This window comes from Cherax quadricarinatus, chromosome 65, assembly GCF_038502225.1.
Source record: "Cherax quadricarinatus isolate ZL_2023a chromosome 65, ASM3850222v1, whole genome shotgun sequence".
In the NCBI taxonomy this organism is placed as follows: Eukaryota; Metazoa; Arthropoda; class Malacostraca; order Decapoda; family Parastacidae; genus Cherax; species Cherax quadricarinatus.
The window spans coordinates 12,495,515-12,520,074 of NC_091356.1; the positions used below are offsets into that span (position 1 = coordinate 12,495,515).

Consider the following 24,560-nt stretch of genomic DNA (forward strand, 5'->3'; position numbering starts at 1 on the left):
CAGATCCTCTTCCTGTAGAGTCAGAGAAGCCCCTCGAAAGTTCAGATGAGACAATGTCTCGCGATATTCATGTGGGATTAAAAACCAGTGATGCTACTCTCGAAAGCGAGGAAGTAGGATCACAGGTTCACTTGTTACATGAAAGTGAAGATATCACCTCCGATACCATAAATGTCTTGACTAGGGCTCAGACTAAAGCCCAGGCTTCTCCTACTGTCCATCCTTTGATTTCCCCTGACTTTAAGCCTTTAGATATATCGAAGGACTCCTTTGTCAAGTTACAACGTAATTGCCCTTCTCTTCAGAATTGCCATAATGCCGCTAAACAAAATCAAGTTATCCAAAGGAAAAACTTTTCATATAAATTTGAATATATAAAAGGTATCTTGTACTTGTAATATTTAGTGAAGGGATTCAGGGAAACCGGTTATTTTCATATAGTCGGACTTGAGTCCTGGAAATGGGAAGTACAATGCCTGCACTTTAAAGGAGGGGTTTGGGATATTGGCAGTTTGGAGGGATATGTTGTGTATCTCTATACGTATTTGCTTCTAAACTGTTATATTCTGAGCACCTCTGCAAAAGCAGTGATAATGTGTGAGTGTGGTGAAAGTGTTGAATGATGATGAAAGTATTTTCTTTTTGGGGATTTTCTTTCTTTTTTTTTGGGTCACCCTGCCTCGGTGGGAGACGACCGACTTGTTGAAAAAAAAAAAAAATCTTGTACAAGTCAGTATTCAAATTAAATTCAGATGAGATAGACTATTCCATCTTAGTTGTTCCAAGCCAATGCAGAGAGACTGTTCTTAAAATGGCTTATGACCTGCCAGTGGCCGGACATTTCTCGCATCGTAAAACCTTAAATAAAATTAGGGAAACCTATTTTTGGCCAAAAATGTCCTCAGATATCACTACCTATTGTAGATCGTGTAAAGTTTGCCAACTGTCATCCTCCCGAGGTACCAGGCGAGTACCTATGGTCAAAATGCCTATCTTTACGGTACCGTTTGAAAGAGTAGCTATTGACATCGTTGGTCCTTTATCTCCACTTTCATCTGGGAGACATAGATATATATTAACATTAGTTGATTATGCTTCGAGTTTCCCTGAAGCCGTTCCCTTAAAGACCATAACTACTACAGAGGTGGCTGAAGCCCTTTTGTCCATCTTCTCCAGAGTGGGCATCCCTAGAGAAATTTTGTCTGACCGTGGGACACAATTCACATCTGACTTAATGCAACATCTATACCAACTTCTGGGAGTGAAGCCTCTCTTCACCACACCCTATCATCCCAGCTGTAATGGGAGGATTGAGTGCCAGCATTCAATTCTCAAGTCCATTTTAAGGAAACTTTGCTCCCTTAAACCTAAGGAGTGGCATCGTTACCTACCCTGTGCTTTGTTTGCCATGAGGGAAGTTCCCAGTGACTCTTTGGGGTTTTCACCTTTTGAACTTCTCTATGGTAGACAGGCCAGAGGCCCATTGTCCATCCTTCATGACTTATGGACTAATGAGGAGGTAAATGCTGAGGTTCAGTCTTCTTACCAGTTTCTCCTTGACCTTAGATCCAAACTTGAGGAGACCTCTGACATAGTTTCGAAAAACCTAAGCTTGACGTCAATGGACCAGTACAAAACCTATTTTGATTCCAAAAGTCAGAGGAGAAGTTTTAAAGTAGGGGATGAAGTTCTGGTACTTTTGCCTATCAAGTCAAATAAATTATTAGTAGCATGGAAAGGTCCATATAAAGTATTAAAAATTTGTGGTTAAGTTGACTACCTCATAGAAGTCAAGGGGAAACCTAAGCTTTATCATATCAACATCCTTAAGAAATATTACCAAAGAAATTCGGTTAACTGCCTTAATAACTTTGACTTAGTTTTTCCACACGAACTTGATAAGACAACTGAAGAATGTAAAGTGTGCATAATTGACACCTCTAACTTAGACTATGATGAAGAACTACATGACTTGGTGACTCTTGACCACTCGGACGCAACCACCATTAATATTAATGAATCTTTGGATGACCATAAGAGACATGAACTACTTCAATGTGCGAGTAACTTTTCAAACGTCTTTACTGATATTCCAGGTGTTACCTCCACGGTAGTCCATAAGATTGACTTAGTGACGGACAATCCTATCAAACGAAAATTATACCCAGTTCCAGTTCACCTTAGGGATGCATTTGACCGAGAGGTAGACAAATTATTAAAACTAAAGATCATTGAACCTTCAGTATCTTCATATTGTTCACCAGTAGTCATGGTTAAGAAGGAGGATAATTCATATAGACTTGCTATTGACTTCAGAGACCTTAATGCTATAACTCGGTGGGATGCTGAACCTATGCCCTTAATAGATAGCGATCTACACAAATTTTATGACGCTTCCTTCTTTTCAGAGATTGATATTGCGCAGGCATATCATCAAGTAATGTTAGATCCTTCTTCTAAGCAGTACACCGCTTTTCCTACACACCAACGACTGATGCAGTATAGAACTATGCCCTTCGGTTTGGTAACTGCCTGTGCTACCTACGTGAGACTGATGAGAAAGGTCTTGGGTAATATGCCAAATGTTTCAGTTTATTTTGATAACATTTACGTAATGACATCTACGTGCTGCGAACACATCCAAACATTAACATCAGTTTTGCGTAGGTTACACTCGCATGGCCTCACTGCCAAGCCGAAGAAATGCTTCCTTGGGTATAACAAGATTAGATATCTTGGACTGATGCTTTCTAATAACTCTCTGCTGTCTCTCCCCAGTAAGATCAAAGCTTTATTAGAATTTAAATTCCCCAAAACCAAGAAGCTCATGTGTAGCTTTCTTGGTTCTGTAAATTTTTATGCATGGTTTATCCCAAACCTTACTGATCTTACAGGCATCTTATCCAACTTCCTTAAAAAGTCTGTGAAGGAACCTCTTGAACTTTCCGACGTAGCTCGGGAAAAGTTTAATGACATTAAAGTATCTTTTCGAAAGACCCTATACTTAAGATTCCAGATATTAATAAAACATTTTGTTTAAGAACTGATGCCTCCAATACTGGCTTAGGTGTGGTGTTACTACAATACCATGATGGTACTCCCTTCCCTGTATGCTTCCTAAGCCGGAAACTCCTTCCCGCAGAAACGAGATACTCCACCATAGAAAAGGAATGTTTGGCCCTTGTGTGGGGTATCTCCAAACTTAAATTTTATTTGCTGGGAAAAGAATTAATTTTAGAAACGGACCACAAACCTTTGATATACCTAGAAACTTTTAAGGGAACCAACAGTTGCCTCTTGAGGTGGACATTGGCACTCCAGGCTTTTAAGTTCCATATTGTGTATATCAATGGTTCATCCAATTATTTCTCTGACTGGTTAAGTCGTGACAGTCAGTAGAAGATTTCTTGCCTTACGCGACTTCCACATGTTAGAACTTTTTCCTCACCTATTCTTCTTATACTCCTTGACTGTAAGTCTTGGTATGGGGGAGTGTGAGGGAAAAGTTCAATAGATAGGAGTAGCGAGGGAGTATATAGTAACAATAGTTTCATTGCCGGCTACTTGTTAAGGTAGGGTAAGTCAAGTTCCCGCCTTTTCTCCCCCACCCCTAAAGTGTTAGTTTGATTGCCGGCTGCTTGTTAACGTAGGGTCAGTCTAGCTCCCCCTATCCCTTCCCCTCCCTCTTCCCCCCCCCAAAAGGTGACGTGTGGGGCTCTGGTCAAACATTAAATCACTCGACTCACAGCTCCCAACACTACTGTAAGTACATGCCTGCCTTGTATTCTAGTGGATTTTTTGGTTAAAAGCTTCACTTTTGACCAATAATAAACTTAGTCCTTTCAGTCTTGCTCTAGGTTGACTGCTGTAATAATCACCACGTCTTTTGAGTATTGTACTTGCCATGGAGAGTGATTATTTAAGCAGTGGGTAACCTGTCTATCTTTTCAGCTTGGATGACAGTGAGGGTCACCTGTCAATCAACGAGAGGAACAGGAGACGGACTAACGTCCTGGAGACGTCCCATTTTGGATTTAATTACCTGTGCACCTGTATGAAATTGCAGGACGTAACCCCCACATCATTGCAGCAGTAAAGAACCTGCTTTCCTGTCATTGGGATACTACTCATGGCGATACTCTGCCAAGAACTAGCCAGTGGTGGTCACCAACACCTGCGACCCCCCCCCCCATCAGCAACGGCTACGATTTCAACAACAGTGTCACCAACATCAGACACCCCTATATATATTAGCGTTGAATTCAGTTATTTATATTTATCATTTTCTTTAATGTAGGATTAATATTTCATATTTAAGTGTTTTATATTTTCTATATAATAAAGTGTGTGTTTTATATTTTATATTTTCTATATAATAGTGTTTATGTTTGTCTGTTATTATTTCTTTTTCTATTCACTAATTTTCCTGAGGAGGAGCCAGCCTTGGTAATACTGACTGAAGTTGTTACAGGGCTGAGTAAGCCTTCACACCAAGACTACTAAATATTTTAATTTTGAGAGCTCATGTTTGACAGCAATGCTGTTTTCACTTATTACTTACAAAATATAAATAACTTGGAGCAAATAAAAATTAAGCGATGCAGTTTTTTTTTACGAAAATGAGGTTACCACGGCCAACCTATTGTTACTTGCAGCCCGCAGACCCACACTGCAACAATGCTGATCAAGTACTCCCAGCTTAAATAAAACGCAGATGATAGCAGGGTCAGGAAGTAGCTTGTATTGTATTCACCTAATCTGTTACATCCGCCAGCTGCATCAAACTGGCTCACACCGCTTATTGATGACACTTATTGCTAATTCACTACTACTCACGGACGATCTTACAGTTCATCCTGGGACCAGCAAAGATACAAGTATAAAAACTTTAGTAAAAATAACCTGAATGCGTATATTCGCAGTGTGCGGCTACAATATAATAGTTGCAGTTACAGTGTTGGAATATTAAACTATTTCCTGTCATACTCCATCACCCAAAATGGAATATTACACGAAAATATCATGTGGGTACAGGATTGCTGGGGACCAGCTACCTATTTGAGGCAACAGAACCAGAGGGCTATATGTCATGTTTCCGGTATGTGTAAGCCCCCTCTATGTCATTCTATCAGCGCTGTATAGCCCTTGTGGCTTAGCGCTTCTTTTTGATTATAATAATAATAATAATAATATGTCATTCTACCAGTCCATTGCCATTTTGTCAAATATTTTTGTCCTTTCGGAATCACTTACCAACTGTTTTTTATAAGCTGTGGATATTTTTGTTTTTTTTATTCCACTATGCTATTTTCCAACTCTGTTCTATTTTGTTACTAAATGAAGAAGTACATTTCCAGACAGTTTTTGACTGGCAAAGAGACGTACAGCAGGAGACAAACATTAGTACGACGTTTCACCTACGTGAGGAGGTTAGGCGGAACGCGGTACAAATCAAGGTCTCATTTTACTGTATAACTATTTACTACTTGTCGGCTACGCCGTACTTCAGCCTTCTCTTGACTGGAATGCGAGTACTACAACAATGTTGCTACACATCATTTTAACAAAATCCTCGTAAGTTCTCCTTTCTTCCACTGTTAAAAAAAATCCGGTACGTACTGATTGTGTCACATTTCTAGTACTATCGTGGCAACAAACCTTTGTACTAATTGTTTGTGTGTATAATAAACGTAATATATGTAAATTAATTCTTGTTCTTCCCAGACACAGTGCATAAAGCATCATCCCTATTTTTCACCACAGGGGTTACCTCATCAAGCCCACATTATTACATTCATGGGGGAGCGTTACAACGCCTGGAGAAATGGAAAGCATTCAGATTCGATTCAAGGAATCAGAGCACAGGTCTTATTTCTTATATCAAGGAGCCTCGCTTGAGGGGCGCTGAGCCAAAGGTCTAGCCGAGTAGGTGTCACGAGCCTTGCTTAGAATTGTAGAGATCGATTTCTTATTACTCCTTCAGTGGTATAGTTGTTCCTTTGGCGAGGATGCGGAAAAAAAAGGACACTGGTGGTTAGTGATAAGGAGGAACAAACGTTAAACGAGCCATTAGGGGTGTGCAGGGTTAGCTGTGAATTGTTCCAGTCAAGGCAGGGTAATTTTATTAATACTTTCAAAGGGGGCACTGAATCACCTTGTAAGATTTACCCCCTCCCCCTAAGGAAATCAGTTTACCATTTACAAAAAAAATTTGAACTTTCTAATTTTTCACCAAGACTAACCTATCTAAGAGCTTCTTTAACTATTTTTCCTTTCCTTGGTAAGGCTGGAGAGTCAATGTTCAGAAACTAATAAGCGAAGGTTCCAATTACCTACATCAATTACATTCTTGACCAACAAATACAAATACTGTACATCCACAACTTCAAACTCACACACTCATATCCTACTCGTCCTTTCTCCATTCCTTTCATCGTTTGCTTGTTTTCCGCTTCACTAATGTGCACTAGCTCCATAACCAAGCTTACAAAAATTATACCATATACCCCTTTTATCGTAGTGTTATGGTCTCACCCACCACCCTACATTTTTATTAAAATAAAAAGTGCTTATACTGCATGAGTGGAATTGGCAGCCTAACATGAGCCGAGAACACTGCGCCGTATCTTGATCACTGGGCTACAGTAAGATTCTCACTGCTCTCTTCAAAGCAGCAAAATTCCTGCACCAATGACCTAGCCAAAATATTTTCACCCAAATTCTACTTTTTTACTAGTTTAAAAGAGGCACCAAATTAAAGACAACAAATTATTATCACTACCATCACACTCAAAAAACAAACACACACAATGTGACTCGGAAAGGGAACGACGGTCAAGGACACTGGGTGGTGTCTGGCATGGCTACCCAGAGATCGTCTGAGAGCAGACTTTTCTTCCCCTTAACCTGAACAACAAAAAATACCTACTGCAGTAAAATTCAGACCTTAAATCTAACATTTTTGCAGTAATACCCACAACTTAATCCATATAAAATGAAATCACGCTAATATAATACACATCGGGGAGGGGTGGTTCGGGGATGCGAGGAAATGTATATAAATTTTAACTCCCAACAGAAAAAGCCACCAATGCAAATAGCAAAGCTCTAACAACGGAGAAATTAACTAGCGAAACTGTAGAATGCTTCTTCACAAATACAATGAAGAATGGGGGTTTGAATTTGCTACGAACGGTTTTAACAAATTACATGGCATTAAAGAAACAGGAAAAACAATGTAAAGAATACACGGCCTCGCATCAACCAGTTATGTCAATGTTGCATACGATTAATCCCTTGATGTGCAAGTTATAGGTCACAGAGAAGGCAGAGATTTGCGGTGAAAAAAAATGAACTAACTTGGCGTGGTGTTTTGTTCGTCAGGAAAGATATCTGACAAGTCTTCGTCACATAACACTTATGTGGTTAAGTATCTCTTGGCTTATCAGAACTAGGTTTTACACTAAAAAAAATCATCAAATAAAGTGTCCAAGGACATGACAAAGTATACTTGCATGGATTACAAAAGAATTTTTCATAAAGTGGTAAGACAACTAAATCTTGCAACTTCTTTTTATTTTATTTTTTTACACAGTTTATGCAGAGTAGGAGCTGTAATCCTAACTCATTTCAGTCAGCCCTATTGTAGCCCTGTTATAAGCCGCAGCTTAGGGCTGCGGCCTACAACAGTCTACTAACACTTAAGTACCTATATTATATACTGCTAGGTGAACAGGAGAAACTGATGTAAGGAAACCTACATTAGAGTTCTGACAAGGGACCTTACGGTTGTACCTGACGCTGTTAGTCTTAGCTACACGTATACAAATGACAAAAATATTCATCTCTCCCAACCTAGCTATCCTACCCACTGTTGTACAAGCACTTTTGTGAAATTTAAATTCCCCAATATCCTTGTAAGTATAGTGTATATCACCAAATATTCCCCTTTATACTAAAATTGTATTATAACTATATATGTTGCCTAAAGTAAGAGAGACCGGTTTGTACCCACGTTAAGTTAATAATTACAATGCCCTAAACAGCAGCTAGTTTTTTCAACCTGTTGACGCTGTCAACATTTGCCATGTGAAGTCTGTATCCTGTCGGAGGGTTTGGTCAGCACAGTTAACTGTCATACTCCTCGTGGTAGCCGCATGATGCAGATATATACAAGATTTAATAAAAATATATATAAAGCAGTGGCTCTACAACACAAAAGCAGATAAGTACCAAAATGCAACAAAATTCCTTATACACGTATACAGTAGCTAATTATGTATTCATGGGAAAGCTCTAAACTAGTAAGGGTCACTCAGCACCTTAATGAAAGGAAATAAAGTTTGATCAATGGGAAGGATAGCGCTAATTCCCTAGCTCAAGAGCCCTTCACCGACGTCAAGGCACCTTCATTTAAAGAAAAACATTTCGGCCTTCAAAATTTACGAGTATGTGGTTTGTCTCTGCCGTCAAAATGTTATTTTTTAATGGAGAAGAAACCTAGCACCACACAATAACGGTTGTTTAATCAAGTGAATTTTCCTTCTACTAAGACGCCAGTCAGGAAGCATTTTTCCTGACTAATAAAACACTACGAACATCCCGCTGCGACGTTTTGAAAAAAGTTTGTGAAAGTGACGTCAATAAAGAATGGTTGAGTAAACGATCCCAAAAGTAGGCAAGTTTTACGAGTCTGTGTAGCATGCTACCATTGGTGGTGTCAACAGTGGTCCAGGTGCCAAGAATCACACATTCTTGGCACTCACCCTCCCTCCGCCTCTTAATCAACCCACACAACAACCATACCTGTTCGACCTGGCAAAGGAAATTTCCAAGTGGTCCTGCTGCCAGATGCAAAGCGCACACAACTGTAAATAGACGACTTAGGAAGTGCCGAATACGTGACTATACTTCCGGCTGTAAGTATAGTCAATATAACACTTAGGCAGGGTAACTCATTTGTAATTCTGCGTAAGTTATATACATCATTTTAGCAAGTGTAGCAAAAATAACTAAAATCCAAGAAACCGCGGTCGTCTCGGAACAACCCCTTTTGATTGTCAGTTTTTTTTGGCTTACGTAGGCACCATAGCCAGCATTAAGTTGGTTCATTCAATGACCGGGTGAAATAAAAGGCCTAAGTACAGTGCAGGATTCATGCCTCAAGCAGCCGACAGGGAGCAGTGCCAACATTCAAGGTCAATCAAGCTGGCACTGGCACAGTACCGGACCCTTCCACTGACGTAAACGTCTAACCTGCCCACTGCCAACACTGGACCGGAGTTCATATTACTTGTGGTCTTGCGATAACGCTAACATTAATCAATCAGCTCAAACTAACCCGAAATGCATTCGACCAGAAAACAACCAAAGCGCCTATACGATGCTACAGTAGCCATCGCCATGATGAATTCACCCCTATGACGCCACGCCACGCCTTTCCCTCCTCCAACAGCCAAGTCAATACTGCCGGCTGCTACTTCTCGAGTACACCAAACGTGATGGACAATTACTGTGCCCCAAAGTCACTTTCTACCCACTCCCAGACGGAGGGTGTGTGGACCACAGCAACTGTCAATCACATCCAACGGACCGGAGGAAGAATTGTTGAGTCCTTGCCAAGTTAAAGGATGCAGCGGTTAGCATTCCTGCTTTACACCTGTGAGGTTCAGGGAGACATTAAGAGTCATTAACAAACGATAAGACAAAGTAAAGTAGTATGGCAAAGTCGATCTGCCAAATAAGTATAATAAAATGTCTAAGTGAAATTATGATAGTTCATTGATATTGGGGGACGAGGTACCATAGGAGAGTAGAGATTTGACTGATAGATAATACTATCTAATATTACTTCCCTTAGCAGGTTAAATGCCATATAAATTTTAAAAATAATACTAGTTAATTAAAAAAACTTTTTTTTTACTATGTTCAGTTAGTTACCCGAATAAAAATAAAACACTCAATTTTGCCTAAAAAAATAAGACATGCACATTACACCACAATAATTGGGAAACGCTTAATTATACATACGTATACACATTGCCCAAAATTGTGTTACAAGAGTGTAAATACGCAAGATAGAAACAGTATAACCTCAGTGCGCAGGGAGACTTAGAGCGCAGTTTCATAACCGCTGTACCCAATGACCCTCCGTCGATTTTTTCCTCTCCCCCTCCCCTTCCTCACTTCATTCGCTTCCCCTCCCTCCCTTCTCTCTTCCTACCATCTCTCTTATGATAGCCTATCACATACAAAGAATAAATGAAATTTTTATTTCTTCCTAATTCCATTTCTACTGTATATGGGACAGGCTCTCCTGAGATGGCATTTCCCAAGCGATAATTAACTCTAGCTATGTTGAAAGAAACCTTTAAAGCTCCAGTAGCTGATGAACCCTTGTTGAAATGCTTAACGATATCCTCACTGCCCCACTGAGGTCTCCTGGCTCAGGCTCACACTGATTTCAACACTGTGCAAGCCTCACCCTGCGTGAGTTAATGACGGAAACTGCTAGTTTTTGTTTCCATCGTGTAATTATCAAAGAACAGATACGGTGGCAGCACACTGCTGTACCACTTGCTGAAAACACACACACACACACACACACACACACATATATATATATATTATATATATTATATATATTATATATATATATATTATATATATATTATATATATTATATATATATATATATTATATTATATATATATTATATATATATTATATATATATATATATTATATATATTATATATATATATATATACACACACACATGCATACATTTCGACGGGAGAGAGAGAGAGATACGCTTCTTTATACTTAGGTGTAACCAGCCCTACTTCCTTGTAATCAGCTGGCCCAGTGGCTAGCGCCTCGGTCTGGAGTTTTATGACTGATCGCGGGTTCTATCACTACCTGTGGTATGGTTTAGCCAACCCTAACCTATACGCAAAGAAAATACGCAATATTTGAAAATTTACATATAATTTTCAAAACTTTACATTGGGAATTGCTTAAGACCAACGTAATAAAATTCGTAAAGGATGCCAAGTCTATATAACCTCCTTGTTATGAGGTATTACCCAAGAGAGCATACGTATAGTGGATATCAATGTTTTTTGTTTTTACCGTCCTCAAAGATCTCAATACGACGACTTAAGAATGCCTCTTCTGATTGTCTTTTAAGCTTTGAACGCTAGTCTGCTTTCTTTTTTTTTTCTTCTTTTTTTTTTAAAGCGAGGTACGTATTTCTATTGGGCTGTATATGCCAATTTTGCTTAAAATATTGTGATCTCTTTTTACTCGTGCAACTGCGGTGTATCATTGTCTGGTGTGCCAGATCAACCAGGCTGTGACGGTTTTGTGGTCCGGCCTGGTTGACCAGACAAACAGGAAGGTCTGGCCCCATGCCAGGCTGCAGGAGTATGAAAACACTTGAAAATGGTCATGGGCAAATGAGTCTTCTAAACTGATTCAAACTTACGATGTAAATGCACGTAACCCAGAGTAAGGTTCTGTATAGTTTTATTATGTATAGATGCCAATGTTTGTTTTTATAATAAAGTATGGAATTGTTGGTGTCCATGCAATAACTGAAGAATGTCTAATGATCAACTTCAAACATCAGCACTTGTGTATTATGCTCAAATTATTATTACAGCTACGTTCTGAGGGGCAGCGCTAAACTCGTAGAGATCACTGCCTGGGGAGAAGGCGGTAATCAAGCATGATTCAAGCAAGGGAAGAATACAAGATCCTCCTCACCAACATCAAGAAACCATCCTCGAGGGTTAAATATAAAATTCGAAGATCTCTCATGGGATGTGCTTTGATGCCAGTGATAGGTTTTTGATTCATGGAACAGGACCTGACCTCTCCTTCCTTGTACTGAACCTGACTGCCTCGCATTTCTCCAGGAACTCCACGACCCCTAAGGGTTTAGCACTTCAAAGTAGGCGTTTCTGCATTCTCCATCGAAATGTAGGCCATACAGTGTCAAAATATGAATAAAATTTTTAACCTGTAACTTCTGAGTCATCCTTGATTATATTATCACTTCTCACCAGTGTATGGTTATACCGATTAGTATAGTATGTACACGGTAAAGAAGTTTAAATTTTTTACGTTATACTAATATACTGAAGATTTTGTCTAAAGCATGTACAATACAGTCTCTCCTCACTTAGCGACGTACTCTTTTACCGACAACTCGGACTTGCGACAGGCTCTTTGACGAGTATTCATACCTAAATAATGTATGTTAGAGCTGATTTCTTCTATTCTGTTTATTACAATATACAGTACACTATTGTATAAACATTTAAAAATATACCAAAAATGCTACAAATGGTGCAAAAGTGACATTAAAACAATATCAAAGATGGTCGAGACAAACCCACTACCATTATAGCATGCTCCTCACTTACCGACGAATTCATTTACCGACGAGGTCTTATGAACAGAACTCCACCATTAAGTGAGGAGAGGCTGTACTGAAAACCCTCTTACAACGCAACCTTGCATAACATGATTTTGTTGAAAAATTACAGAGAAAGTGAAAGCACTGTGAAGCATTAGAGAATCAGCTAGTATGCAAATTACTGGTGTTAAATTACATGCAAAATTTGGGTAAAAAATAACACGGTATACTAATATATCCCTTTTAAAGACAACCCACACCACCTATACATAGTTGCATTCTGGAAGCCTCTTGTGCTTCATTCAGTCTATGGTTACCAAGCAATTTTGTGTATTTTCATTACTATATTTGATCTCTGGATATTAACCATGGCACCCAGGAGGAATACTAGTGATGCTGGAGATGGCAAGAATAATAATCAATAATCTGACTTTAACCCTTTGACTGTCGCGGCCGTATATATACGTCTTACGAGGTACCGTGTTTGACGTATATATACTCAAATTCTAGCGGCTTCAAATCAAGCAGGAGAAAGCTGGTAGGCCTACATGTGAGAGAATGGGTCTGTGTGGTCAGTGTGCACCATATAAAAAAAATCCTGGAGCACGCAGTGCATAATGAGAAAAAAAAACTCCAACCGTTTTTTTTTAATTAAAATGCCGACTTTGTGGTCTATTTTCGTATAGTATTTATGGTTGTATTCTCGTTTTGTTGGTCTCATTTGATAGAATGGAAGACATATTATAGAAATAGAGATGATTTTGATTGATTTTACTATAAAAAGAACCTAGAAATGGAGCTCAAAATAGGGGAAATGTTTGATTTTTGCCAATGTTCAAAAGTAAGCAAATGATGCCATTTTCCAGTAAATGTCCAACTAGCCATTCTAATATGCAGTCATGAATGGGTTGATGTTATTTATACAATTATTACAGTATTGCAGTAGTCTGCATAATAGTAAGTCTTCAATTTTTTGTTTGAATAAAAATTCAAAATAGAAAGCAAGAGTAATATCAGAGGGGCCTGGAAACACGACTGATGAGTAAAGAAAATGTTATTTTAGAGCCAGGAATGTCTGCATTGTTCATTCTGGACCTTATTTTGAAATTGTCATATTTTTTAGTTTTCGTGAAATTGGCCAAATTGCAAATTTCTGACCACATTATTAGGTAGTTGAAATCGGTAAATGGGCAGTTTCTTGTACTCAATCGATAGAAAAAATGGAGTTCTAAGGAAATAGCTATGAGTTTGGGCGACTGGAACAATGGAATTAGCCAAAAATAGGGCTCAAAGTGGGCGAAATCGCCGATTTGTAAACGGCGCCGAGGTCGCTAACTTCACGAGAGCATAATTCCGCCAGTTTTCCAACAAATTTCGTTTTTTTTTGGTGTCATTACAATCGGGAAAAGATTCTCTATCATTTCGTAAAATTTTTTTTTTTTTTTTTTTTAAATTTTGCGACACCAGGACGTAAGACGTATATATACGGCCGCGACAGTCAAAGGGTTAATGAAGAAAACAGAAGATGTATGTGCATGAATCAACTGTTAGTACAATTAGAAACAAGAAAAATATGAGCTTGTACATTTAGCACAGATGTTCACCTGCTCAAAAGAAATGCCAGAGATCACAACTAAATACAGTGGACCCCTGCATAATGATCACCTCCGAATGCGACCAATTATGTAAGTGTATTTATATAAGTGCATTTGTACGTGAATGTTTGGGGGTCTGAAATGGACTAATCTACTTCACAATATTCCTTATGGGAACAAATTCGGTCAGTACTGGCACCTGAACATACTTCTGGAGTGAAAAAATATCGTTAACCAGGGGTCCACTGTGCAACAAAATTACTGAATGTGTGGACTGAGAGCACTGAAAGGAGAGGCTCCACATAATGCTCAATCAGGCACAAAACTACTGCACTGTACAACTGTGTGGGAAGGAAAGAGCCTTAACAACAGACCACATTTAGTGCTGGATATGAAAGTTAAGAACAATAATCTTTATGACAGTTTTCTTGTCAATTCTATAAAAGTTGCAGGGTAAAACATACCAAACACATTAGAGAATACAGCACTCCAGTACAACAAACTATTGAGAACTCCATCTACATAACAATAAAAACCACAACTATTCACCTCAGTACAGTAGGCCCACATCAACCTTCTTCATACTCTTCCATTTCCAGAAGAAAGCACTACCAGAATGCAAGGCACATTACACTTAATTTTTACCCAAAACAATAATAAAAAATTGGCAAACTTTAAGCAGATTTGCATCTGTATCAACTAGAACTTGCTGGTATCCTCATACCATCTATTATTACATACTCAAATTTCAACTAAAATGCAACACATATTAGCAATTTATGAAAGTAACAGGTAATCAAAAGTTCCTCAGCTGAAGGGAGGGAAGGGGGTGGGGAAAAGAATACAGGCAATGGATCTAAAAATATTGAAAAATGTGAATAACTAGCAACAAAGCCTTGACAGACACTAATTAGAAACAAGCTTCACTGTTCAAATTTTTACCTCTAATCTGAAAAACAGGGCTAGTCACATTTCTGATATCTTAAGCATATTGTAGATGGAACGCAGACCAGCCTCTAGCCCAAATCTCAGAAATGCGATGCATCCATTCAGAATTTTAGATTTTTTCCCTCCTAAACACTGCAATTGCATACACTCAAGTTACTTTAAAGCCAGTAGGTCATAACTCCATGCACAAGCATACCACCAATCAATATACGTACATACATATACACATTTTGTATTTTTTTTTTATATAGATATATGTGTGTTGTAAAAGTCAACTAAAATGCCGGGAACAATGGGCTAGTAACCCCTTTTCCTGTAAAGATTACTAAAAAGAATAAGAAGAAGAAAATTATCAAAGTGGGAAGTCTGAATGTGCGTGGATGTTGTGCAAATGATAAGAAAGAGATGATTGTGGATGTTATGAATAAGAAGAAACTGGATGTCCTGGCTTTAAGTGAAACAAAGCTGAAGGGGGTGCGAGAGTTTCAATGGAGAGGAATAAATGGGATTAGGTCAGGGGTTTCAAATAGAGTTAGAGCTAAAGAAGGAGTAGCAATAATGTTGAAGGATAAGCTATGGCAGGAAAAGAGGGACTACAAATGCATAAATTCAAGGATTATGTGGAGTAAAATAAAGATTGGATGTGAAAAGTGGGTTATAGTAAGCGTGTATGCACCTGGAGAAGAGAGAAGTGTAGAGGAGAGAGAGAGATTCTGGGAAATGTTGAGTGAATGCGTGGGGAGTTTTGAATCAAGTGTGAGAGTAATGGTGGTTGGGGATTTCAATGCTAAAGTGGGTAAAAATGTTATGGAGGGAGTAGTAGGTAAATTTGGGGTGCCAGGGGTAAATGTAAATGGGGAGCCTTTAATTGAGCTATGTGTAGAAAGAAATTTGGTAATAAGTAATACATGTTTTATGAAAAAGAGGATAAATAAATATACAAGGTATGATGTAGCACGTAATGAAAGTAGTTTGTTAGATTATGTATTGGTGGATAAAAGGTTGATGGGTAGGCTCCAGGATGTACATGTTTATAGAGGGGCAACTGATATATCAGATCATTATTTAGTTGTAGCTACAGTTAGAGTAAGAGGTAGATGGGAAAAGAGGAAGGTGGCAACAACAAGTAAGAGGGAGGTGAAAGTGTATAAACTAAGGGAGGAGGAAGTTCGGGCGAGATATAAGCGACTATTGGCAGAAAGGTGGGCTAGTGCAAAGATGAGTAGTGGGGGGGGGGTTGAAGAGGGTTGGAATAGTTTTAAAAATGCAGTATTAGAATGTGGGGCAGAAGTTTGTGGTTATAGGAGGGTGGGGGCAGGAGGAAAGAGGAGTGATTGGTGGAATGATGAAGTAAAGGGTGTGATAAAAGAGAAAAAGGTAGCTTACGAGAGGTTTTTACAAAGCATAAGTGTTATAAGAAGAGCAGAGTATATGGAGAGTAAAAGAAAGGTGAAGAGAGTGGTGAGAGAGTGCAAAAGGAGAGCAGATGAAAGAGTGGGAGAGGCACTGTCAAGAAATTTTAATGAAAATAAGAAAAAATTTTGGAGTGAGTTAAACAAGTTAAGAAAGCCTAGGGAAAGTATGGATTTGTCCATTAAAAACAGAGTAGGGGAGTTAGTAGATGGGGAGAGGGAGGTATTAGGTAGATGGCGAGAATATTTTGAGGAACTTTTAAATGTTGAGGAAGAAAGGGAGGTGGTAATTCCATGCACTGGCCAGGGAGGTATACCATCTTTTAGGAGTGAAGAAGAGCAGAATGTAAGTGTGGTGGAGGTACGTGAGGCATTACGTAGAATGAAAGGGGGTAAAGCAGCTGGAACTGATGGGATCATGACAGAAATGTTAAAAGCAGGGGGGGATATAGTGTTGGAGTGGTTGGTACTTTTGTTTAATAAATGTATGAAAGAGGGGAAGGTACCTAGGGATTGGCGGAGAGCATGTATAGTCCCTTTATATAAAGGGAAAGGGGACAAAAGAGATTGTAAAAATTATAGAGGAATAAGTTTACTGAGTATACCAGGAAAAGTATACGGTAGGGTTATAATTGAAAGAATTAGAGGTAAGACAGAATGTAGAATTGCGGATGAGCAAGGAGGCTTCAGAGTGGGTAGGGGATGTGTAGATCAAGTGTTTACATTGAAGCATATATGTGAACAGTATTTAGATAAAGGTAGGGAAGTTTTTATTGCATTTATGGATTTAGAAAAGGCATATGATAGAGTGGATAGAGGAGCAATGTGGCAGATGTTGCAAGTTTATGGAATAGGTGGTAAGTTACTAAATGCTGTAAAGAGCTTTTATGAGGATAGTGAGGCTCAGGTTAGGGTGTGTAGAAGAGAGGGTGAATACTTCCCGGTAAAAGTAGGTCTTAGACAGGGATGTGTAATGTCACCATGGTTGTTTAATATATTTATAGATGGGGTTGTAAAAGAAGTAAATGCTAGGGTGTTCGGGAGAGGGGTAGGATTAAATTATGGGGAATCAAATTCAAAATGGGAATTGACACAGTTACTTTTTGATGATGATACTGTGCTTATGGGAGATTCTAAATAAAAATTGCAAAGGTTAGTGGATGAGTTTGAGAATGTGTGTAAAGGTAGAAAGTTGAAAGTGAACATAGAAAAGAGTAAGGTGATGAGGGTATCAAATGATTTAGATAAAGAAAAATTGGATATCAAATTGGGGAGGAGGAGTATGGAAGAAGTGAATGTTTTCAGATACTTGGGAGTTGACGTGTCGGCGGATGGATTTATGAAGGATGAGGTTAATCATAGAATTGATGAGGGAAAAAAGGTGAGTGGTGCGTTGAGGTATATGTGGAGTCAAAAAACGTTATCTATGGAGGCAAAGAAGGGAATGTATGAAAGTATAGTAGTACCAACACTCTTATATGGATGTGAAGCTTGGGTGGTAAATGCAGCAGCGATGAGACGGTTGGAGGCAGTGGAGATGTCCTGTCTAAGGGCAATGTGTGGTGTAAATATTATGCAGAAAATTCGGAGTGTGGAAATTAGGAGAAGGTGTGGAGTTAATAAAAGCATTAGTCAGAGGGCAGAAGAGGGGTTGTTGAGGTGGTTTGGTCATTTAGAGAGAATGGATCAAAGTAGAATGACATGGAAAGCATATAAATCTATAGGGGAAGGAAAGAGGGGTAGGGGTCATCCTCGAAAGGGTTGGAAAGAGGGGGTAAAGGAGGTTTTGTGGGCGAGGGGCTTGGACTTCCAGCAAGCGTGCATGAGCGTGTTAGATAGGAGTGAATGGAGACGAATGATACTTGGGACCTGACGATCTGTTGGAGTGTGAGCAGGGTAATATTTAGTGAAGGGATTCAGGGAAACCGGTTATTTTCATATAGTCGGACTTGAGTCCTGGAAATGGGAAGTACAATGCCTGCACTTTAATGGAGTGGTTTGGGATATTGGCAGTTTGGAGGGATATGTTGTGTATCTTTATACGTATATGCTTCTAAACTGTTGTATTCTGGGCACCTCTGCAAAAGCAGTGATAATGTGTGAGTGTGGTGAAAGTGTTGAATGATGATGAAAGTATTTTCTTTTTGGGGATTTTCTTTCTTTTTTGGGTCACCCTGCCTCGGTGGGAGACGACCGACTTGTTGAAAAAAAAAAAAAATATTATATATATACATATTAGCAGTTTGGAGGGATATGTTGTGTATCTTTATACGTATATGCTTCTAAACTGTTGTGTTCTGAGCACCTCTGCAAAAACAGTGATTATGTGTGAGTGAGGTGAAAGTGTTGAATGATAATGAAAGTATTTTCTTTTTGAGGATTTTCTTTCTTTTTGGGTCACCCTGCCTCGGTGGGAGACGGCCAACTTGTTGGGGGAAAAAAAAATCATATACACTCCTGAGAACATATTTAAATGTTCCTGAAAAAGTGGGTATCTATTGTGCACAACAATTTTGCATTCAATTACACGAGCTTTCTTGAGAACTTTGTGCTAGGCAATAGCACTATAATTGATATAAATGTCACTGGTTTTGAGTTTTTCCTACCATCACAATAAAGCCAGAGGCCAAGCTTCCCAGTTGACTCTCTCTTCAACCAGGCTTCTGTTGTTGGTAGCCCACTGGCCGACAGCCATCGAAGCCTGATTAAATCAGCCTGGCTCTTCCCAGAGGTAGTAGTCCAGTTTCTTCTTGAATACTTTCGCAATTGTTGCGTCAATAATTTTTATATCTGATGATACGCAGTGAGTTGAATCCTGGGCCATGAATGTTGACAGTTCTCTCACTGTCCTTATGGCACCTCTGCTTTTCAGAGTATACAGCCTCTCCTCGCTTAATGGAGTTCCGCTAATGAGACCATGTCGTTAAACGAATTCGTCGCTAAGTGAGGAGCATACTATAATGGTAGTGGGTTTGTGTCAACCATCTTTGATGTTTTAATGTCACCTTTGCACCATTTATAACATTTCTGGTATATTTTTAAATGTTTGTACAGTAGTGTACTGTATACTGAAATAAACAGAACAGAGGAAATCAGCTCTAATATATATTATTTACGCATGAATACTGGTCAGATAGCCTGTCGTAAGTCTGAGGCATCGGTAAATGAGTATGTCACTAAGTGAGGAGAGGCTGTAATTTACAATTCCTCTTATATTTCTCTCTCTGTGTCTCTTCCCCACTAAGTTATGGTATGTATATCAAGAGTGACTGTACATACTGTATTTCATGCAGTGCCAAACCATGTAGGTCATTCAGGATAAGCAGTGGTGATAGAGGCATGATAAGAGGGCAACAGATGGTACTGATCTTGGCGGACAAGTACTGTATACAGTTACCAAATACAAAATCCTGGAGGATTTTTATGTACATATGATCATCAACAGAGGTCAGTGCATATGTGGGATTGTAATTAACATCAGTCTTTATTATCGAAGCATGGAAATTATAATATTATTACAGTATTATTATTATTAGATACAATAATATTTGAGAAAAATTTATGACATACTCACCGGCCCAAGATGCTGACATGATGTGAACAATGGGAGATTCGGGTTTGTTTAAGTGGTTATTAAGGATTTTCTTCATCTGAGAGTAAGAGCAGAAATATATAGCACGGGAGGGAGCAACCCCTACAAGGTTGGGACCAAGTCCCCGAAATAATGCTCGTGGACCCTCAACTTCAACAATGTACCTATGTGAAAAAGAAAAAAAGGCATCCAGTTTTTCAGTCTTAAAAAATATATTTTTGTATGTGTGTATATTTAAACAATGAATTTTTGTTGCATAGTATAAATGATAATTAATCACTTAACTTGTAGTCCTTCCTATTCCCTACTACTCTCCAGCAATAGTTAACATTTTCATTAACAAAATATGGCAATTTGCCTTACAAACCATACCACAGGCGGGATTGAACCCACGGTCAGAGAGTCTCAAAACTCCAGACAGTCGCGTTAGTCACTAGACCAGCTAGCCACAATAAGATTCATCACAGTGGTGCCTATGCTAACCTTCCTATGGTGTAGAAATATACCTAGCTGGACGAATCTTATTGTGGCTAGCTGGTCTTAGTGGCTAATGCGACGGTCTGGAGTTTTGAGACACACTGACAGCGGGTTCAATCCCGCCCGTGGTATGGTTTGTTTGCAATCGTGTCATTACGATTTCGTGAGTCATGTTGACGGCATTGAGGGGACTTGAGCTAGAGTTCGTCACGGCCACGCTAGCTGGAGATTCGTCTGTAAAAACTTGCATTTGTGGTCACAGTGGTGCCTATGCTAACCTTCCTATGGTGTAGAAATATACCTAGTTGAACGAATCTTATTGTGGCTAGCTGGTCTAGTGGCTAACGCGACAGTCTGGAGTTTTGAGACTCTCTGACCGCGGGTTCAATCCCGCCCGTGGTATTGTTTGTTTGCAATCGTGTCATTACGATTTCGTGAGTCATGTTGCCTTACAAATACAGTTCTCTATAAAAAAAAATTTAAACCCCTTATTCTGAGCAAAATATTAAGTACTACCCTCATATGCTCAACAAAATATAATTTTTATTATTATTATTTACTATGTAACCATCAAGATTAAAACTTAATGAAAAACTTATTTTCAAATATTGCACGGTAGTAAGTAAAACCTAGCCAATAAATAATTCAAACTACTTATTCAGGCCTTATTGCAGTCCACTTGTACAATGCAAACTGCATCTCTGGGACTCTTACAGAGCCTACTGTTTTGTGGTATTGCAGATGACTTAGTTCCACAAATGATCAATCGAAAACTAAGCCTTATCATTCAGAATTCAGATACCATAAAGACTGATATCTGTTCTTATCATTGTACAATCAAAAAATTAGCCAAATGATAAATGACTGATAAAAAAGATGTCTTTCACTTGTAACTTAGAGATAAACATTGATATAGTCATATATCAATGTATGTAAGTGTCCGATAATGTCACTGAGGACAATAATGGGCATGCTGCATGGCACGTTCACACTTTCTACAATTTTTGTCACAAGGAAAGAAGGTTTAGCACTCGAAGACATTTGAAAAACAAAATCATCCATCCCAAATGACCCCAAAATAAACATCTCACAAATACAGAAAGCAACAAATCTAAAAATATTGTATAAAACATAATATAGTGCTGTGTATGGTGCTAAAAAAGTGTGCTATCATGTAACCCATTCTAACTCTACATGGTACTACTGTACTCACAAATCATTTCTATTCTATGGGCTATGAGCCTGAAGAGAGAACCAGAAACCATCTCAGTAGAACCAATATTAATACTACTGGGTTTCGACAAACCAATCAAACAACGTTACGAACAGAATAAATGACAAACAGAAAAAAAATTAAGGCAAATTTCTAGACCTACAGATGAAAAAAAACTCAAACCCAGAACATCCTTTGAAACAAAATGTAGGTAGGCTTTTGAAGACATTTTTTTCATCATACTAATCACTGCTTACCCCATACTACACATTTATCTACTCATATTATCCATATGGCACTGGGATCAACAACAAATTATCTCAAACCAATTGTTACAGCAAAGGTCCTTGGACTCACTCATTTCATTTTTTATTGTCATGTACCATGTTATGCTGTTAATTTGCTCTCAAGCATGTATGTTTGTTATCTTCATTAGAATTAATGTCTCTTTAATGTCTTTGCATATACAGTGGTCCCTCAATTATCGTCCTTAATCCGTTCCTGGAAGTGGGACTATTATCGAAATAGATGATTTTCGAATCAATTTTCCCCATAAGAAATAATGTAAATCCAATTAATTCGTTCCAGACACCCAGAAGTATCAACAACAATTTTTTTTTTTTTTACCTAAAAGATAGATTTACATGCACAAAAGAATGAACATTCAACATTACAGTTACCTTTATTGAAGGCTGTTGTTGATGAATGGTCACTTCAGGGGTCACTTCCCTAGCATAAATATAGATTTACATGCAGACAAAAATGCCAAATAAATGTAAAGCATTAATAAAATGTATAAATGAACACTGGTAATAGGGGTAGTTGATGAGTGGGACGGTCTGCCTAGTAGGGTGATCGAAGCTAAAACATTGGGTAGTTTCAAATTTAGGTTTGATAAATACACGAGTGAGAGGGGTTGGATTTGAGTCGGACTTGCACCTGAGCTTATTGCTTGGGTAGCATTTGTTCTGTTAGTGGGTTGGATTTGTGAAGGACCGGCCCAGTATGGGCCAGCAGGCCTGTTGCAGTGTTCCTACTTTCTTAAGTTCTTATTTAACATCGCACTTACCAGTAGGGTGATCGAGGCTAGGACCTTGGGTAGCTTTAAGAAGAGATTGGACAAATATATGAGTGGGAGGGGCTGAGTTTGATTTGTGTCATTGGGTACGGGAGTAAATTCTTGGGTAGCTTTGGGTAGAGGTCATTTTAATAAGGACCTGCCTTGTATGGGCCAGTAGACCTGCAGTGTTCTTCCATTCTTATGTTCTTAGTGGGAAGGATTGTAAAGGATCTGCCTAGTATAGGCCAACAGGCCTACTGCAGTGTTCCTCCTTTCTTATGTTCTTATTGGAGACTTGTTTGTGTGAGGGAGGGATGGCAAGCTTATTGTTGGAGAATATGACACTAATATCAACTCTTATGGCTTATTTATCTATCACAATTCAACTAATATGACATAATAAACAATATTAATAACATAGAAACATGGAATATACTCTAGAATGAATAAAATAAGTCATTAAGTATGTCATGAGAGGTGTTGTGTTGTGTTGTTGTTGGGTATATAAGGGCCACTGAGAGTAAGCCGCCCATAATGGTGGTGAAGCAGCAGCTGAGGCGGTGGTGTTTTCTTTAGCCCTATATAACTCCAACAACATTGGAGGAGTGGTAGAATTGCTGAATCACTAAAGAAGGAACCCTCTACCACCATCACTACTACCTTCTACCACCATCAACCACTATCACAACTGCTTCCACTCTACCACCACCACCTTTGTATTTTTCTACAAACTTTTTCATAAATTATATGTGTTTCTCACATTCTTTACCAAAGGGCTGGCACTAGAAGCTTTCCTTGTAGCCATGGTAGCTTATTTAGCACTTGCAAGCACTAAAATCAATGGAATATTATGAAATATTTCGTAGGAGCATGTGAGGGGACCGTCGCTCACAGGTAAACAATAGCACACTGGCTGGGAAGGCAGGCCCAGGTCGCTCAAAGCGTGAGTACGTGTCCCGGACAAAGGACGATTAGCGATTTAACGGACCATTTGCGAGCCAATGCTTAGACGAAATAATGGGACTATTTCCGAAATGGACGACTTTCAGGCCGGACGATTATTGAGGGACCACTGTACATAGATGCAATTGTTATTGTCTATTATGCTCTATTAGTCTTAAACTTTAGCTTGCCTGAAATGCTATGCATAACCAATGGCTTTCCATGAGTACTATCATCATCATCCAATCTTGTAAAATTATGTTGTGAATCTTGTGGAAATAAAAGTTTATTTTACCAGATCAATTTCAAACTTCAGCTCTACAGCACACAGCTTCCTTATACACGCACAAATTTCTAACTAACTAAATATACAAACCATTTAAACAGTCTGCTGTTCACTACAGCTATAAGACCCTGAAGTGTAATGTTAATTCAGACAGAGTACAGTACAATACTTTTTCTTAAGATCTGTAATACTGTAGAGCTCATGGGCCTCACACAATAAATAAGTAAATAATGATAATGTACAATATTTTTTGAAGAATTATCAGGGAACGCTGACCTACCTAGGCTCTGTATTAACATTATGATATTAACTTATCCTTTTAGCTTTGTTTAAAATCTCAGACATTGTCATCGACATCAATGTTATTTTCGTAATATACTACAGTGCTGTATTGCAGTTTCCAATTTCAGTCTTATAAACAACTCAAGTTACACACCTGCCTCAATTACTGACTTTAACAACCATAAATAAGAAAGATATGCTTTATCAGTTTTATTAAGTAATGTATCACATAATAACACATTCCAATTTTCATGGCACTATGCACAGTTTAATAATTCAGCATTGTCATTTTAATAACAGAGTATGGTACAACATTTTAACATTTATTAG

At 38.6% G+C, this 24,560-nt stretch overlaps 1 protein-coding gene across 2 annotated transcripts in view; it reads right to left on the reverse strand.

The window, feature by feature from the left end:
* Positions 1-24,560, reverse strand: part of Rim2 (replication in mitochondria 2) — a 70,299-nt gene that overhangs the window by 35,261 nt on the left and 10,478 nt on the right. For both annotated transcript variants that reach the window (XM_053793796.2, XM_053793797.2), the window contains one exon: positions 19,953-20,134. In XM_053793796.2, coding sequence (XP_053649771.1) covers positions 19,953-20,134 — 182 coding nt within the window. The remainder of the gene's footprint in view (positions 1-19,952; positions 20,135-24,560) is intronic.